General features: G+C 32.6%; 1 protein-coding gene across 1 annotated transcript in view; it reads right to left on the minus strand.

Annotated features, from left to right (window-relative positions):
- Positions 1-3,389: 3,389 nt before the first annotated feature.
- Positions 3,390-19,454, minus strand: part of LOC139481048 (vesicle transport protein GOT1B-like) — a 33,986-nt gene continuing 17,921 nt past the window's right edge. The window contains exons 2-6 of the mRNA XM_071264100.1: positions 15,207-15,298; positions 14,654-14,832; positions 12,600-12,681; positions 9,422-9,454; positions 3,390-3,461 (exon numbers count right to left, since the gene is read on the minus strand). Of these exons, the coding sequence (XP_071120201.1) occupies positions 3,444-3,461; positions 9,422-9,454; positions 12,600-12,681; positions 14,654-14,832; positions 15,207-15,298 (404 nt within the window). The 3' untranslated portion in view covers positions 3,390-3,443. The remainder of the gene's footprint in view (positions 3,462-9,421; positions 9,455-12,599; positions 12,682-14,653; positions 14,833-15,206; positions 15,299-19,454) is intronic.

Raw genomic sequence — 19,454 nt, forward strand, 5'->3', positions numbered from 1 at the left:
TTTACGTGATGACGGCTGACAAATTGGACCTCGTAATTTTAGTATTATAGATAGTTACGCCAAATCCATATGGTACAAGCAAGACAAAACATATATAACTTGTGTTTCACACGACTTCGATTTTCTAAAACCATACTGAATATCGAATAATATATGTTGTATGTCAATTGGTTTATATCCCTCTCATTCAGCATTCTTGAAAGCTGGGGCAACATTTGCATGTTTTCAATCGTTTAAGAGACCATTGAATATTAATATGATATTTTGTGAAACTTTTTCCGTTAGTTGCCTAAGGATTCGGACATGAGGGTTATCAGACTACAAGCTACGTGCTACTTCCTGCTTCATTGGTTTTTTTTTATTTTGCATTAGAGGGTGGTGGGGTTTTCTACCTTTTTTTGGAATTATATCATCGGTTTTCATTGTAAATACAGATTCTAACTGACGATTAAAAATATTAGTGTTTTCCTCTGTGTGTATTTTTCTCGTTTTGCAGTTAATACTTCGATCAGATCAGATTTTATGATTTTCCACACGGGCTTCATTATTTATAATTTTACGAGATTGTTCCCGTACCATTTCTAACCATGATACATGTTTCAATTTTAAATGGTGGTTATTTCAGTTATTTACACTATATAGATTATACTAGTTAGTGAAGAAAAATCTAAGGTTCAGTCTTTCCGTGTTAACTTGACAACCGATTGTTGTAAACTATGATCGAAAAATGATGGTTTTTGTTTTGGTTCTGGTCTCACTGGAACAACTGATGAAAATCTACAGTATACGTAAATTCATCTTTTTTCTTCAACCATTTTTGTTGTTAAAAATACCAAACTATATAGATACACTAATGATGATTATTGGCAAGTTTTGTTAAATTTGTCTCAGTAGTTTCAGAGACGATTTTTGTAAAAGAAAAATAGTTAAAAATTTAATATAAAGGGCTATAAATCCTTAAGGGGTCAACTGACAATTTTGGTCATAAGACTTATTTGTAGATCTTACTTTGCTGAACATTATTGTAGTTTACAGTTTATCTCTATCTATAATAATATTCAACATAATAACACAAAACTGCAAAATTTCCTAAGAATTACCAATTCAGGGGCAGCAACCCAACAATCGCTTGTCGGATTTGTCTTAAAATTTGAGGGCGGATAGATCTTAATCTGTTGAACATTTTTACCTTGTCAGATTTGCTGCATTTTACCCCTATGTTCTATTTTTAGCCATGTCAGCCCTCTTGTTAGGCAGGCAGGGTCATCGGACACATTTTTTTAAATAGATACCCTAATGATGATAGTCCAAGTTTGGTTAAATTTGGTCCAGTAGTTACAGAGAAGATGTTTGTAAAAGTTAACAGACGACGACGGACGACGGACGCCAAGTGGTGAGTAAAGCTCACTTGACCTAAGTTCTTCAGGTCAGGTGAGCTAAAAAGAGTAATACAGATTCAAAGAACCTTAAATAAAAATATAATACATGTGTTTCCTCTTATCCTTACTAGCATGGCCTAATTTCAAGTGCATACCCTATAACCTTTTGTATGCCATTTTTGAACAAGGACTGCTAACAGTAGTAACCAGCTTAGAAATGTTTGTAAAATAAAATTATCTTGCCTATCTATCTACCCTAAAAAAAAATCAGCACGTAAGCGAAAATACATGTATTAGTTTTTTTTATGCCTAACTGATCCTTACACACTTTCATCACTTCTATGTTTTCTACTTATATCGTATTTTGTATATACAAAGCAGCTTGTACGTATATAAGAACCATGATATATCATATAACAACTTATATATATATAATACTAGGTTTCTCATCTATTGTACCGTTATTTTAAAGTGAAGTGTTTTTCCCGAAAAGATTTTTTAGTAGATGGTTTTGTTATGCAAGTTTCGTATGTCAAGTGTTCGAGTTTAAAAAAGAAGGGTCGAGACAAAATAAGTCTTTTAATACCATCTCTTACTCGTGTGCCTTACAGGTTAGTTGCCTTTTTATGAGGCGGGGATTTAGTCAAAATGATTGTATTTAGAGAACACCTGGATTACTTCAGGATATTATACATTATTCAATGAAATATTTCGATTCCAGGAAATCCGTATAATATTTAGGGAGGTCCACAAATTCTATATAAATAGATTAAGATTACGGTACCCCTAAATCGAATTGTGGAATCCCTGAAATAATCATGACTAAATCAAGATTTGCGACTCCTACCTGCCATACATTGTATCTTATCGCGTTAATATGCAAATAGTTTTAAATTGGACAATTTGATGTCGATAGTGGATCTTTGGTCGTTTTAGTAGAATTTGTTAACCTTCTTTTATACACTGACGCATATAGCTTGACAAATCGTACCCATATATAGCTATTGTTGAAGGCTGTGTATCTTTTGCTAATTTGGTTGATTGGTTTGCAATCTCAGTAAGTGTTTGTCCTAAATATCCCTTTTTCGTGTGAAATAGAACAACATAATTACATAACGATAAACAGTGTCTGGAATAAATTGATCACGAAATCTATTATCCGTCTGATCTGCAGTGATACTAACAGCATAGACACATAGTATTATATATGTCTCTGCTAACCGACTATGTGCGCCACGTTTTGTTTTGTATATACCACAAACATATTATATGTCTCTGTATCTGTATACACCAACGCTGCATGGAAGTTTTAATAACCAATGCGCAGTAAGTAAAAGATTCGGCAATGGAGAGGCTTCCGTCTGAAATTTTTAAAGCAATCTTTCTTCAAACTGTGGTACCTTAATTCAGTGGCGGATCCAGAACTTTTTATAAGGGTGGGATGGGGAATAACTGACCTAAAAGGGGGAGGGAGTAATTCTCTATATTATCAACCAAATTTTTCCCACAATAAAGGGAGGGGGCAGGCCCCTGGATCCGCCTGTGACCTTTCCTACTCAGTTCAGATGCACCACACAACGGTCTTTATCAGTTTTTTTTTAAAGAGCCAATGGTTTTGCCAATATAAAAACAAGGAGATGTGGTATAATTGAAAATGAGACAACAACCGAAAAAGAGAAAAGGACAAGGGCGCGAAAAAATACAGGAAAAATATTCAGTTTTAATTGTATATGTGTAGAAAACATTTTAACTGTAAATAGCCAAGAGAAAACTTTCTGTGTTGTCCGACAAATTGCAAAGTTTTCACGGGACCTAATACAGTCAGTTCTTGACTCCGGTTGGAAGAAGAAGACGAATATAGACATCCAATACGAAAAGTTTTACTATAAGATCCTAATCAATGACTTTAATAATGAATGAAATAATCTGTTTAAATATAAATAGCAAAGGACATTCATAATAATTATATAAGATGTATGTAATTCGATAAAAAAAAAACCAGTCTGTATATATTTTATGTAATTTTATTGCAAAAATCCCGAAAAGTTGAAGGCAACACGTTGGTTAGGGTTCTCCTTCCCTCTGAAAATAGAGAATAAATTACATTATCAATGGTAGAAAAACAACGAAGCAAAATAATTGTTCTTTAGGGTGAACTCCAGAGTATTGCATTGTATCGAAATTGGTCCCAGATGTTTGCTTTTTTTGTGGGGAGGGGTTGTAGTGATGGATGTCCGAGAAAGATGTATAAATACTCAGCCATGCACGTCTGGGCGTAAAATTCAATGCTTTGTGTAGTGATGGGTCTATACGTTGCTGAGGGAACCCTTGTATAAATTCTTTGATGGATCCAAAAGTGGCAAAATTCAAAAATGTGATCTTCGGTTCATGCTGTTTAAAACAAGCATCTATATTGTGTCTGCACTAGTAGTGATAATGTCACTTTATGTATTTTATAGCAACAAGTAAAGGCATAGACTGAAACGTCAGCAGAGCAGATTGACAATGAGAGGACATTATTATTTATAGAACTACGTTTTGGGCTCTAAGTCTGATATCTTTGTTTTTTAAAAGTTTATTATAGTTAGTGTTAGTTTGCCTTCACATTAACATACATAATCAATATCTCTATTTTTAAATTTATACTAGAGAAAAGAGATAATTTAGGCAAAAAAGATCATCTCCTTTTTTGTAGCTGAATTTAATGGACTAACAGTCAAATATGAAAATAAATGCAATAAAAATAGTTTTGACTAACAGCCTCCAATGCAATGGGACAATACATACTACTCATTAGGTTTATATCTAGGTGGCCCTAGTGCATGACAGAGGCGGATTTAGGGGGGGGGGGCCCCTTATCTGGGAAAAAATTGGTTGAATATAAAGGGAATCACTGAAGCACGACCGGAAAAGGCCCCCTCTTAGGCAGTCAGAGGGCCCCCACTTATGAAAATTTTTAGATCCGTCACTGCATGATCAGTTACAGATACATTACAATAGAGGATCTCAAGATTACTGTAGTTTATTAAATTAACCTTTGCTACTTTTGAAAATTCACAAATAACAACCAAGAAGACCTGCATCTCAACGTTACAACATTTATACAAATTTTGTGAACAATGGTATAATTTTCAGCCATAGCCAACTAGGCAACATAATATACATGCACCATTTCATTTGACAAGATTGCAAAGAATGAATTGGCTACAACCAATTATTGTTGACACTGCCAAAAGAAGAATAAGCTCACCTACTGTTGTGTGAATGACTTCTGTTTGGACAAAAACGAAAATTGACCAATAAGATTAATAATTATCTGTACCAGTCATATTTTGTATCCAATAACTTTTGTAATAAACCTTAAGCTGGCTGCTGGTATTCAGCATTTCTTATCAGCATCAGTCTGCACTGTAAACCCCAAAGCTGATACCCTAGACATTCTAGACTACTAAATATTGGACTAGGGAAAATTTTCAAAATGTTATATGGTTATATAGGGACAAGTTTTTATATTTAGTTTCCACACTAGTAGATGAAAAAGTTTTTTTGGCACAAACTGTAGTATACAGATGAATTGATTTAATAATATCACAAACTTTAAGATATAAACTATGCCAATTCTAAGTAAATAAAACAAGGGAATGGTCAAATAATTTCTATCAAATGAGATGTGCCAAATAGCCAATACTAAAACAACCGCATACCAAATATTTTCATCTTGTCATAAGGGTATCCTGAACATGAACATGACTTAGGAGAGGCAGTATCAAATAATCTCCATGAAATTACATGATACAAGGGGCAGGGTCAAGTAATCTCAAGATATATGCCAATTACAAATGTATAACACCACTGTATACTAAATATCATGGATTTGCTATTAGCAGTTCCTCTAAAACTGACCTACCAGTAGTAAGCATCAACTTTAACAATGATTGCTGATGCCTATGCTAAAATAAATGGAGAATGTGTCCCCTTGGACACAGATGATGGCCCTGCTTGCATACAACATTATAAAGGGACATAACTCAAGAACAATAAAATGGACACTCCCAAAATTTGTACTTGATCTGAGTTTTGTGGTAATAAGTATTGTGTATAGGTTTCGTAATGTTTGGTAAGGGCAAACTTAAGTTAGTACAGAACAGAAACTTAAATTCAGCATTTTTTCCCCAATTTATAAATGGGCATAACTCGAGAATGGTTTAAGTGATGCCACCAAAATTCAAACTTGATCTGTTTTTTTTGTGGTAATTAGCATTGTGTATAAGTTTCATATCATTTGGATGAGGCAAACTCAAGTTAGAAAATGGAAACCAATTTTGAGACGTACAGACAGATAGACAAGGGTAAAACTTAATGCCCCCTCCACTTTGGCGGGGGCATAAAAACTATGCCCAAGTCTCAATGTAGCAGAGGCATCAACAAGAAAAAAGCAAAAAAACATAAAACAAACCCAGAATGAATATATGAGTAGTAGAGAATAATGAATATTACTCCATATCTACCTCTGAAAAGGGCTATGAAATTATCCATCCAATAAAAAGAACATAAAAGGGCATCTTTTTATTATTGATTTTTTTGTATTTTTATAAACATTTATTTGCACTGTGTTTTGACATTTAAATGATGCATGAATGAATAAATAAATAAATAATGACAAATTTATTTACACAAAATAATGAAAGAAATGGGTTAACAAGTAATGTGATGGAAGTTTGAAAAATTTCCCATGATTCCACTTCAGAATAAAATACAAAAAAAAGGCATAAATGGCATGTTCGCTTTAAATACGTTATACATCTTATATTCTAGAATTCCTATACCAAAGCTATGTGAATATTTTCTTATGTGCAAAGAAATAAGCAAATTATAAAAAAATATGTGAAAATGTCATCTCATAAATATATTGTAGAAATTTTTGAAAGAAGAACAAATATGGACAGATATATTTCTTACCATGATTATTGATAAATTGTGAAAAGAAATTATGTAAAAGTTTCTTGTCTCTCTCTCTTATTTAAAAATCCCACCAGCTGGTGTGTTTTAGAGATAAATGAGTTGTCAAATTCCCTTAAGAATCTAAGAAAAAATTTAAAATGAAAAATATAGTGGTCCAAGACTTGAAAACACCTATTCATGTTAAGTAGCTTTTTAACACAAAACCCAATCCCTACAATGTACTTTACAAGAATATTTTCCTTTTAAAAAAAACCTTCATTACAAACCGAAGGAAAAAGAATCATGTTTATACTAAGGACAATATTTAAATGCTGCCAACACTAAGATTTGCTCTTAATTACTATAATTATGAAGATGTTTTAAAAACAATTGCATTAATTAACATGATTAAAAACATATTTTGCTAGTATAAATAACACTAATGCTCGACAAATTTAATGCCAACCCATGTTAAATTGAGCATAGAGCATGACATGATTGAATTATTTCATGAATAAGTAAATAATTAATTTTTAACAGAATTTATATACCATTGATTTGTCAAGTAAAACTATTTTGTTTTTCAGCTAAAGAATCTATTTTTCAACAGGTTAAAACCAGATGCTCCACAGGGCGCAGCGTTATACAACCGCAGAGGTCGAACTCTGAACAGTTGGGGCAAGTATGGACACAACATTCAAGCTTGAAACAGCTCTGAATTTGGATTGTGATTAAATACTAGTAGTTGACACAGCAAAGGTTTCCGACACAGAATGAATGTGGTCTAATGAACTTAAAAATATTTTTGTTTATGCTTGTGAGCAATACACTATGCTGTTGAATATTAATCCCCTCAAAAAAAAAAAAAAATAGAAAAAAAAATCTTTTTAATTTCTGAAATCAGAAATGAGAAAATTTTTACCCCCCCCCCCCCCCCCCCTTTTCAGCTACACATCTCAAGACAATCATCATTTCAAAATACATAATTTTCAATCAGTGTAAGGGAGGTAATCAAGTAACCAAACATATATATAACAGTGTTCTATAAATTTTAATTGGATTACCTCCCCTTCACTGCTTTTAAATTGCCTATATTGTCCTTTAACCAGAAAAACCCTTGTTTCCCCCCTTTTTTTGGCCCCTAATTGCTTAATGATTTGAGCCATAACCCCCAATTACCATCCCTATGAAGTATGGAAACTTGTGGTATAATTTTAGAGAGAATTATACACTTAAACACAAGTTATCGACTGAAAACTACAAAAATGCTTATTTGGGCCCCTTTTTTGGCCGCTCCCTTATTGAAACCCCCCTTGGAGCAAGAACCCCAAAACTCAATTCCAGCCTCTCCTTTCTAGTAAGAAGTTTTGTAGTATAATTTCAAAAAGATCCATACATGTACACTTTAACACAAGTTATTGTCTAGAAACTTGAAAAATGCTTCTTTTTGGCCTTTTTTTGGTCCCTTATTTCTTAAATTTCAGGGATATTAACCCCAAACTGAATCCAAGCCTTCCTTTTGTTATATTGAACCTTGTGGTATATTGTCGGAGAGATCTATACAGTAATACATAAGTTATTGTCCAGAAACTACAAAAATGCTTGTTTTTGGCCCCATTTAGGCCTTAATTCCTAGACTGTTTGCCCCTTAACCTTTAAAATAAATCCCAACCTTCTACTTAATGGTATTAAACATTGTGGTACAATTTCAGAGCAATTGAAATACTTATACACAACTTATTGTCCTGAAACTAGATAAATGTTTGTTTTGGGCCCCTTTTGGTCCCTAATTCCTAAACTGTTGGGACCATAACCATAACATTCAGTATGCTGTTGTATTTGAGTTGATTGTAATTTATTGGTCTATGCTCTGATTTTAGAATTCAATGGTCTTGTTAGCAGAATCATGAATCTCACCAAAGCAAATCAATCCCAACCTTCCTTTTGTGTTTATTAACATTGTGTTAAAATTTTATTGATTTCTATCCACTGATACTAAAGTTATTATCCGGAAACCATCCGTCTTCGTACGACGCTGATGATGACGACGAAGACAACGTGATACCAATATACGACTAAATTTTAAAAATTTTTTGCGGTTGTATAAAAAGTGTGCTGAAGTCCAAAAATTTAATCATGTTAAAGCACACCATATACCCTGAAAACCAATTTCATGTGTTGAAGTATCTCAGCCTTAAAATAGTCAGTGGCAGATTCAGGGGTTGACCCCTTCCTCCCCTTTTTTTTTGACAACCAATGCATTTGAATGGGGATGTATAGTTGGAACCCCTCTTTTTAAAATGGCTGGATCTGCTCCTGAGAGTGATCATGCATATATGTTTATGTGAACTGATAATTTGAAAAAGTATCTATAACTCCTTTACCTCACATTAATTTCATGCTTGATAATTATATATGAATTTTTAAAAGGTAAGATTTTATGGTTTGATCATTGATGTTTGTGGTACATGCAAACACAAAAAACACTCATGTACTTTTTCATCCAAGTCTTTTATACAAGTAGCTAATTTTGCATTGAATTGTAAGTTTTCTGAGTACAAATTTTCCTTCTCGTACAGTATCAAGTTAAGGAGTACAATCAGGAATAGTTTGCATCAACATTTTAATATACACATCCTTTCAATAATTTCAGAAACATTTTTAAAGCACCAAATTATAAAAATTAACTACTCTTTATGTCAAATATGATCAGGAATATAATTTTAAACTATATACATGATATAAACTGAGTTCAATCTCAGTGACTGTTCCAATGAAAGTAGTCTTTTTGTCTAGTGTAATGGTCAACAATAGTTACTGATACACAATGCTACACCTTTAAACTACAGGATGACAAATCTCTTGATCATGCATTCAAGTTTCAACATTTTATAAGCTGTCAACAAGGGGTGCATTTCTAGCTGTGGCGCAGAGTCTTGATGGAATTCAAAATCAGTATTCTTTGGTAAAAATCACAATATCTTTTTCTACATAATTTGATCATTCTTGTTAATTTCTTCATTATTATGCTGAGCTTATTTGTTCTTGACAATGGCACTTTCTGATAATACTGTTAACTAAGTAACAAAAATTCACTATACCATTGAATTGGACTCTCCAAGTTTGTCTGCAACCTGCAATAAATAATTATCTGTCCAATAACTTCAAAGATTCATCAAAATATAAAAATAAATAAAGATTTCTTCTGTGTATTCTTTTGTTTTATAATTTCTTTTCACATAGAATGTCGTTTTTGAGAATTTGACATGGTCCTGAGTGCATTTTAAAACATTTGTAACATTATACAATGATGTCTTCTGTTAGTTTTATTGTTACTGTGTTGTTAGGTTGCTGTTCCTTTGACCATGGAAGTATTATATTGACAGGAACTCCAACGAAAAATTAGCACATTCGCACCCCACTGATTTCTTTAGGAAAATAAAAGGTTCCGACTCAGTATGTCAAGTATGTGATAACTCCTTTGTGGGGTATCTGTGATACCGCCCTCGCGTGTGTAGTTTACAGAAACTGATCTTATCACGTGATCTGTTATCGAGGGTCTAATCTACCTACCAATGTAAATAAACACGGAAACTCCCGTGGCTAATTGCGAATCGCTACATGAATAACGACACCTGTTTCTATTCATTAATTAAAGACTACAGCTGAAACAATCTTAAAAATCGGTCCATGTTTAACAGAATGACAAAAGAAAAATAACTGTATTTGGAAAGAAGGTAAGATTATTTTTAGTTTTGTCTAATATGTTTTTATCACTAGAACTAGGAAATCGGGAAATATCGGATTATGAAGATTACATGACTCTGAAGTAGAGTGTTTGCAGAAAATAATTTGATGTCCGTGTAGTGTGCCTGATGGCGCCTGATAACTCAAATTTTAAGTTAAAGATTGTAAATTTTAATCGAGTGTAACACAAATATTAATAGTTTTCTCGATCGTAAAATGTAACTTAACATATTTATAGAAATTGTTTTAAGCACTAAGAGGTGTAAAATTATACGCCCGTGATTGTCTCTCCATATAGTATGTATCAAGTTAAAACACAGATTACATGTACACCTTTTTTTTTTAAATTCAACCTGGTCCGAGATTGCTCTGGCGTCTGACGGATTTGTTTTGGGAAATTTATAAAATTTTCTTTTTGTTGAAATGAATGAAACATTTGACACCGGACTTTCAGTAAACAATTCAACAAGTGATTTGTTAGCAGTAAACCTCAATTATACATGCAGATTACAACTATTTGTTTCCTTACACAAGACATTTATTATAATTCAATATAAAAATAAGAAGATATGATTGCCAATAAGACTACTCTCCACCAGAGATCAAATGAAACAGAAGTTTTCAACTTACAGCCTTAAACATATTTTAACAAATCCATTTCATATATGAAAAAAATTCTATTGGCCTGATTATGCACAAAACAAATAACAGAGAAACAAATAAGCGAATATAAAGAATAAATAGATATTTGCGATGTCCATGCAAACGATTATGTTTTTTTTCAGTTTTTTTTTTTGGGGGGGGGGGGGGGGGGATCATATGGCATCTGTTTGAAATTAATCAGTTAGTTGTCAGTAATGATTTTGTTTCACATTGGTAGCGCAAAAGGGGGATGGTTAATTTTTTACTGCAACTGAATCAAATGAAGAATAGCATTACTTTTTTTTCAGTAAACTGATATGGCGGAACTTTGCCGTTTATGTAGTTCCACTATTCCACACACTAAGAATCATTTGCCATATGATAAATCAAGATTTTCAAGGGATATAAAACTTGCCTTAAAAGTTGATATAGAACAAGACACAACTAGTCATCCACAGTATATTTGTGAGTCATGCAGAATGAAATTAAGGCGCTGGAGAAAGCTAGAACTTTAATAATCGGAAAGTAAATTCAAAGCCGATTAATATCAATGTCAACTATCAAATATCTAACACTGCTGAAATTAATTGGGAACAAATTCAGCAACATGCAGTCAACCTTGGATTCACTCTTTGTAGTGACAGCAGTCGTAGATATTTCAGTCTACAGTCGGGTCCTTCACACTGAATCATCTTTTCTATTGAACATGTTTTAGATTTACAAAAGCAATAAAACTCTTCAATTTCTTCTCCGATAATTTTTTCAAATTCTTCATCATCAAAATCGTGCATGTCCATATTGATAAGTGAAATATTTGTAAATGTTGATAGTTTATTAACATAGAAAACCTAAAAACTATAAATTGTCAACTGCCAAATATTGGCATGGTCGTTAAATGTCATATCCTTGACATTTATGTATACATCCGGTTACTTCGGTAAATTCCGTCATTACGAGTATCCCGAAAACGTCGTTGAACCCATGCATCGATACAACTAATTGAAAGATGTCAAATTAATTAACAGATACTTAACGATTTTGCGGCATCGCACTATAAACGTTTGAAGTCGGTTTGTTGGAGTTCCTGTCAATATAATACTTCCATGCTTTGACATAATACTCTATAAATTCCTTTAATTATTATGCAAATAGAAACAAGATTGTAAATCAAAATATATGTACTTAGCAAAATCTTAGTTGCTATAAAATTGAAATTGGAGTATAAGTGAATCTGACATATTTTAGATTTATGAGTACATGTCGGTTAAAAGCTCATAAGACCTTATGATATGTTCTTATTAGTCTCTGCTTATTTGTTTACTATGCTGACTCTAAATAAAACTTATTTATTCATTTTTATTTATCTGACAGCATTTTAAATCTTGTTTTCTTATGCTGTACCAATTCTTTATGGAGCAGCACTTTCCAACTAAATATATTTTTTTTTATTAATTGTTATTGACTTTGATCTATATATACAGCTAGCTGTCAGTAACTGATTTCTCCTTGGCATGTTTTTTTTTATCAGGCCTTTGTCTATAGTGAGAATTTGCTATTGCTAATAACTTGCTGGTCTGTTTTGAATTATTTTCACAACTTGTTTCCCCATACATTTTGTACAAGACAAAGATAGATTTATAATTTGTTATAAACAGTCATGAGTGTGGGTACTTGTTGGGTGATGAAGGATGTATAGTGACCTCTAAATGTTTATTGTCTATTCTGTGTTGTTGGAATGCTGTTTGACAATTAGTCCACTTACTCTATTATTAACAATAATTTTGTAAGGGTGCAAGGTAACCTGATTTTTAGATTAAATAAACAGATATTTCATGATTATCAATTTATCATTAAGATGTTAGGAGAAAGTCTGCAATAAATAAAACTTACCTGTCGAATATAAGGTAAATTTAAAATTGTTCCTATAACTGGTACTCTTCTTAAAAAGTTAATTACTACTGGGAAAAACCCACTGAAAGAAGAAAAGTTTACATATATCAATAAACAAGTTAAACAATTAACTATTGCTCACTATTCATCTATAATCATGATAATACTAAAATAACGAGGTCCAATTTGTTAGCCATCATGGAGTAAAAATGACAAATCAAAGAATTCAACTGTATATATAGCATATAAAGGACAATGGTCATGATGGTGTTGATTAAAAATTACACCATTCTAGACCCTTTTGTTTTCCACATAATTAATATTGCTAATAATTAACAACTTCTGGGTCGAATCCGATACTGATACCAATATAGTATATTCATCACTGTTTGGCTGTTACCTATTACCTTATCTGTACGTCCAACATTTGACCGGCACACCACCAAACGGTGTGTTTAGGATTTGCTATTTACACGGGTCATACTCACAGGGTTGACACTACTAAATTCAATCATTGTCGCATTGTTTCCTATTGCATGTCATGTATGTATTGTAGTATTTTAATCAGCATAACTTTATAAGATGACAATACTAATACTAAAAATCTAGACTTAAAAAAGGCCTTCATAGGTACAGTTTTCAATTTGTTAGCCGGCATGATGTACATCTAAAATCTGCATATTAAAGAATTCAACTTTATTTATAATAATATAGGACTATGCTGTCGATTAAAAACTACTCCATCCCAGGCCCTTTTATTTCCAAATACATGTAATTAATATTATCAGTAATAGATAAGTTCCAGGATGAAAAGTTCAAACAAAGATTTTGAAAACAGAGAAAACTGTGCATCTTATAATCAGCATGACTATATCAGATGACAATACCAATACAAAAATCCAGGCTAAAATAAGGTTTACACATAGTTATATACTTAAATTCAGTCATGGACCCGCGATATCATGGGTGTGAACTAGTGCTATATATATACATGTATATATATATGTAAATCAATACCCTGCAATTAGTATCCAGTAAACAGGAACTTGATGAGCATGATGAGTGATTTACGCAGACAACAACAACATCATACCATTATACGATCCCAATAAATTTTTTGCGGTTCAACCGTTGTATAAAAAGCATGATGAGTGATTGATGTAAAAAAGCATGCTTACATGAATGTCCATGCCAAATTTCACAAAACCTTGATTTGTAGTTTTCATACATGGCCATTACGTTAAACATTGTTAAAGAAAACATAAGAATTTGTTCTTAGTATTACATAAAAAGTAAAATATCAAAAATACTGAGGAAAATTCAAAACTGAAAGTCCTCAATCAAATGGCAAAATACATTGTACATAAAAGATATTCATAATCAAGTGCATCATATGCATGTTGTAAACCTACTCCTTAGTAATAGAGAAAATCTGCTATAACAAAGTAATGTTAGAATGAATTGAAACTAGAATATGTCATTCCTAGCCTCAAGATAAACTTATACCTTTCATAATGAACTGACTACATGTAGCTCCTCTGGTTACAGTTTTTATTTTTACAGACATACATGTACATGTAACAGTTGTCCATGATAAACTGTGATCCCTAAACTTAATAATGGATCAGTGTCAGTATACTTATTTCATCTCACAATGACTTTCTAAAATACAAGTTGAACTGTTCTTTTGCTTAAACATATTAAATATACAATGATGTACTCAAAACGGGATAAACATTTATAAGTCTTAAACTGTCCCATATTTTCAGTTTCTTTGTGTGTTTTCAAAATGGTTTTTGTAGGACATATTGCATGATGTAATTATAACATCTCTGAAATCTTGTTAGCAAAATTTCCTCAAAGCAAATTACTTATCATGCTTGTGGGATTCTTAACCTGATTCACATTGTAGTCAACTATGTTTTTTGTCTGTTTAAATTGTAATCATGTTACATGTAATAGTACAACTTCGACCTCTGCACTAGATTACACAAACATATATGTGCACAATATATATTTCTTGTTATAATATGTATCATACTATATATACTTGCCTAAATAATAAGAAAAATCCATATAATTCTACACACATTCCTATGACTGGAAATCCTAATAATACAACAAATATTCCTCCAATAAAGAAACTTGTGGCTTTAATTTTATGTTTTTGAAAGAAAAATCTTACAGTTCTTTCCATTCCTATCACAAAAGAAAGTCCAACTATAAATAAAATCTGAAAAGAAAGAAAAATACAAATGAACATTAATCATAAATGTTATATGGTTATAACATCAAATTTATTTTACAAAGCCATGGCCAGATGGCTGTAATTTCTGATGCTCAGGTACTGTTCACTATCTTTTGGGTTTCTGTTTATATCCTTTTCTTGTATTTTTGTAAATTAAGATCGATTGAAATATTTTGTTTTAAATATACAGATCATCAGGATAAAGTTTCCTGTTCTCTTTCAGTCTTTTCATGTTAATTTGAACTTTCCTTATTCAAATCTTTGTCAAGGTAAACATAGACATGATAGATGGTTATCAGATATTTTTACACTAATTTTTACAGGTACACATGTACCATATTCTTTAAACAAAGACTTACATTTCCAATGGCTAGTAATCCTCTGTCAAAGAAAAACATAATTCCTAGAAACAGAAAGGCAATTCCAAATCCAGCTAGCCCAACACCAATCTCTGAAAAAAAGTTAATTTGGATTAAACATTTAAATAATTTACCAACAGGTATTTTTAAACATCTCAAACATATTTAATGCAGGCAGTATATATCACAATATTAATCCTTTACACTTATTTCTTAATTAAAAACTTACCACTATGTTCAGTCAGAGATATAACTCTATAGGGTTATTACAGAAAATAACTTGCATGTGTTATTACAGATACTTTCATGAGTTGTCTACTCTTTATTTCTTAATTTTTCTAAATCTGTAATAACATTTGTCAGTCAGGGGTACTACTTGTACAAGTTATTTTTATTTACTTGAAGAAGTAAAAAGAAATATACACATATAAGTAAATAAATAATGTTTGAATAATCTGCCCTTAATTTTCTCAAAAATTTACATGTATAAGTAAATTTTTCTTACAATCCCACAAAAGTCCTCAAGTTTTGAGATGTTAATTCATGCCTTTAATGATTTTTCCCAGGTTTACTAAATTTTTTGTATTAGAGTTCAATGTTTCATCTCATTAATTCAACAAAGAAACTGATTGTGCAAAGATCTTAAGGATTTGCGCAAGGCCTTCAAAAATTGCTCCTTGGGGGCTTGTAAATGAGCAATGTTCTGAAGATAACAGAAAATTGGGATTTTCATTGTCCATGAAATTACACTTAAATGATTAGTAGACATCTGTAAAGGGCAGATAATTTAAAATTCTATTAGAGCAAAGAAATCATAAGAATTCAATAAAAGAAGATAGGATTACTTTTTTACTTCTACAAGAAAAAAAAATTGAATGTCTAAGGGACATAACTCGGCCAATATTTTTTTTACCTATACAAGTAAATAAAATTCACTTGTATAAGTATCCTAAAAATTTACTTATATAAGTATATTAATATTACTTCTTCAAGTAATTAAAAATAACTTGTACAAGTAGTACCCCTGACTACTGTATGTTAGTTATTTGTAAAATTCTTTCATTTATAGTGGGCTCTAGGGAACTCTTGATACTTTAATTTGCGCAGAAACAACATGCATAGCCTTGATAACTAATTTTTAAATTAAATTAATACATTTTTGATTAACCATGGTAAATCAATGAGACAGCTATTCAGGGATAAACTTGGCTGTGATAACAAGGCTAGGTTATTAAAGGAATGTAACTTATTATATAAGACACTTGGGAATTACTGAGAAACTTGCACAGAATCCATTTCATGCTCTGGTCATTATTTCTTATAATAAATTAAAACACATTGTAATTAAGCATGATGTATCTCTGAGCAAATGCTTTGAAGTGATATAGAAGTGATGATTTCCTAGGAAAATTAGTCTGGGGCCAAACATTTTATTAAATGAAATTGATACACAACTCTTAAACAATATTAAAACATAATATTTATCAAAACCTTTTAAAATAAAGGGCATGGACGTTTTTACCTAGGAATATTAATGACATGGACATGATTTCCTAGGAAAATTAGTCTGGGAACATGAATTTGATTAAAAATAAAAATGCACAACTCTAAAATAATATTAAAAGTTAACATTTAAATTTCCATTGTTCATATGTAAATGATTTGATTCATAAATATTTTTCTTATAAAAAAAGGACATGCATACATGCCAACTTTTCAAAATGCCCATGGGGGTTTTACATGCAAGATGGATCCTATAGTTCTACAAAACCATCAAGGGCTTCAAATATATTTTAATGTTGTTTTTTGACTTCTTAATTAATACTCTTACAAGACTATAGCCATTGTAAAATTTATTGTTTTGTTGAAATTGTGGACAAAATTGCTCTTTCAAAATTTCTATTTGGGAGCCTCCATGTAGTCCGGCCGATTGGTGCAGATATAGAGCAGAATTGTTCACTTGATGAGGAAAGCACGAAACTTTGCATAGTAGTTCTTGGTTATATACCCTTTGATTTCAGCTATGGACCCACTCTGAAAATCCAATATGGCTGCCATTTTCAAGATGGCGGAAAAACGGTATAAAAATCAAGATTGTCCTAAAGGTATTCTATATAATTTCGGAAATTAAAGTTATGATTCTTCAAAAATGGACTTCATGTTCTTGAATTTGTTATCAATTAATTTTAAAATATAATAAATAATTTGGTTATTTCTATTACACATACATTTGCAAATATGGCTGCACATACAAAAATAAATAGTGAAATTCAAAATGTTAATCAATATGGTACATGTTATTCTTTAAACGCTTTCAGTTTTAATGGTTGGAAAGAAATAGGTTGAAACGAGTCGATTGAACGTTAATATAGGTCGGTTAAATGTGGTGGAATAGTAGATAACTCATCTGAACTTTGAGGCAGTGCCGAGGGCACCCTGTCTCGTGTCTCTTCAATGTAACGTCTTACGTCACTTATCGCGTTTTCATCTGCCGTACGCAGTACATCGTCAAATTGTTCTATGTAATCAATAGGTGTACCTTTTCTTCATCGGAATAGGCGATTCTCATCATTTAAAATGGTTAAGGGGCTACTATTTCCTTTTCCAACGACGTGCGAGACAAATTCGCAACTATTCAGCGAGTATGGTCCTAAAATGCACTCCTGATCAGCACTTTTATTAGTTTTAATGGTAACAGTCATTTCTGAGTTTGGTGGAACTGTGATGGTTCGTTTTATGCAAACTTGCTGAGTTGAAATCTCGTTTCCACCGTTAACAAATGCCGCATTTATCACTTTATTGTTGATGGTAATTGTGGGAGTACTCAGGTTTATCACTGCGCTCAGTATGTCCAAAATATCTAGCCTAAGTATAACATCGTCTGTTTACTCTATTGATGTCGAGATTCGTTCTTTATAGTCTTCCCAATAACAAGCTGTTAACACAAACTACGTAGCGTTACGTTCTCAAAAACTCCATTTTCTGCCGGAATTAATTTCTCATTTACTAATGATATCATTGCAGCAGTGTCCACAATCATGCTCACATTCTGGTCATGTATAGTACCTCTTTCTGCTAAGCTCTTTCAAATGGTTCGTCTGATGACAATATCGGACGAGGCCGTGGGCCTCTGTTCGATTTTGTGATGAGGTGATGTTTCATGGCCAATGGACTTTGGAATCGTGCGTTGGCCTACTGGCCCGACCCTTTGCTGTTTAAAGACTCCATTGTTGGAGTAGCACTTTGATTTGTTCCATATCCTTGTGATGGTGATCGTTGTCTGAAATAACCGGGATTTCTGGAGTTTACCCGTGGAGATGCTAACCGTTGTCTTTAGGGACTATATGATCTCTACCTTAGTGGGGTGTTGCTGATCGATAGGCATTTAGCTTGGGTGTAATCTATCAGGCGATCTACCGCGAATGTATTGCTCAGGAGATCCTCCATGTGTATATTGAACTGGTGATCTTCCATGATTATTTGATCAGAAATCCGAGGTTATACTGATCGGCCAATCCACGGCTATGCTGATTAGTTGAAAGCATAATATCAGCTAGTTTTGTGACAATTTTTGCAAGGTTATGCTCCTCATTATCCAAAGGTCTGCTCATATTTCCTTTATCGGTCGGTGATACTGCGACATCAGCAAAGTAGACTTGTCGATGGTTATAATTGGCACTTTTTGATTCATATATCGCTATCTGGTTTGCTATTGGGTTTTTTAGTTGATTCAACGTCTTGTTGAAATTTTCTGGGTTCCTCTTTATTACATGCCTTGAAGAATCTTTGTCTTTACATTCTCGACGGAATGCTTCGGTTCCAATCTGGTTTGATCGTCTTTCTTGCTGAAACGCTGCTCCAAATGAATGCTTTTTTTAAGGCCTTGGAATCATCATCTGTGCGAGCGTAATATGGGGCCTATACACATTTTTCTGTTTTCCCATTGTCATCTACCGGCAAATCGTTCAAATTGGTAAATGAACGCCTCCCAAGTCATGGATCCTCTCTAATTGAGTTTTTTTAATTTTTGGGAGCTGTGGGCTTCGTCTCCGGTCCCTTGCACCAAGATTTTCTTGCCATCGGGTATATTCTTTCTCCAATGAGGAGTCTGAAGAAGAGGTGTTGCCACCCTCTTTTGGTTTCCTCTGCCCTTTCCTGGACCGGTCAGTGGAGTCAGCTTGCTGTTATAGGAAGCCTGTTAGAGTTCCAGGAGCTGACGAGGTTGTCATACTTGGAGTGATAAATGTG

This window comes from Mytilus edulis, chromosome 7, assembly GCF_963676685.1.
Source record: "Mytilus edulis chromosome 7, xbMytEdul2.2, whole genome shotgun sequence".
In the NCBI taxonomy this organism is placed as follows: Eukaryota; Metazoa; Mollusca; class Bivalvia; order Mytilida; family Mytilidae; genus Mytilus; species Mytilus edulis.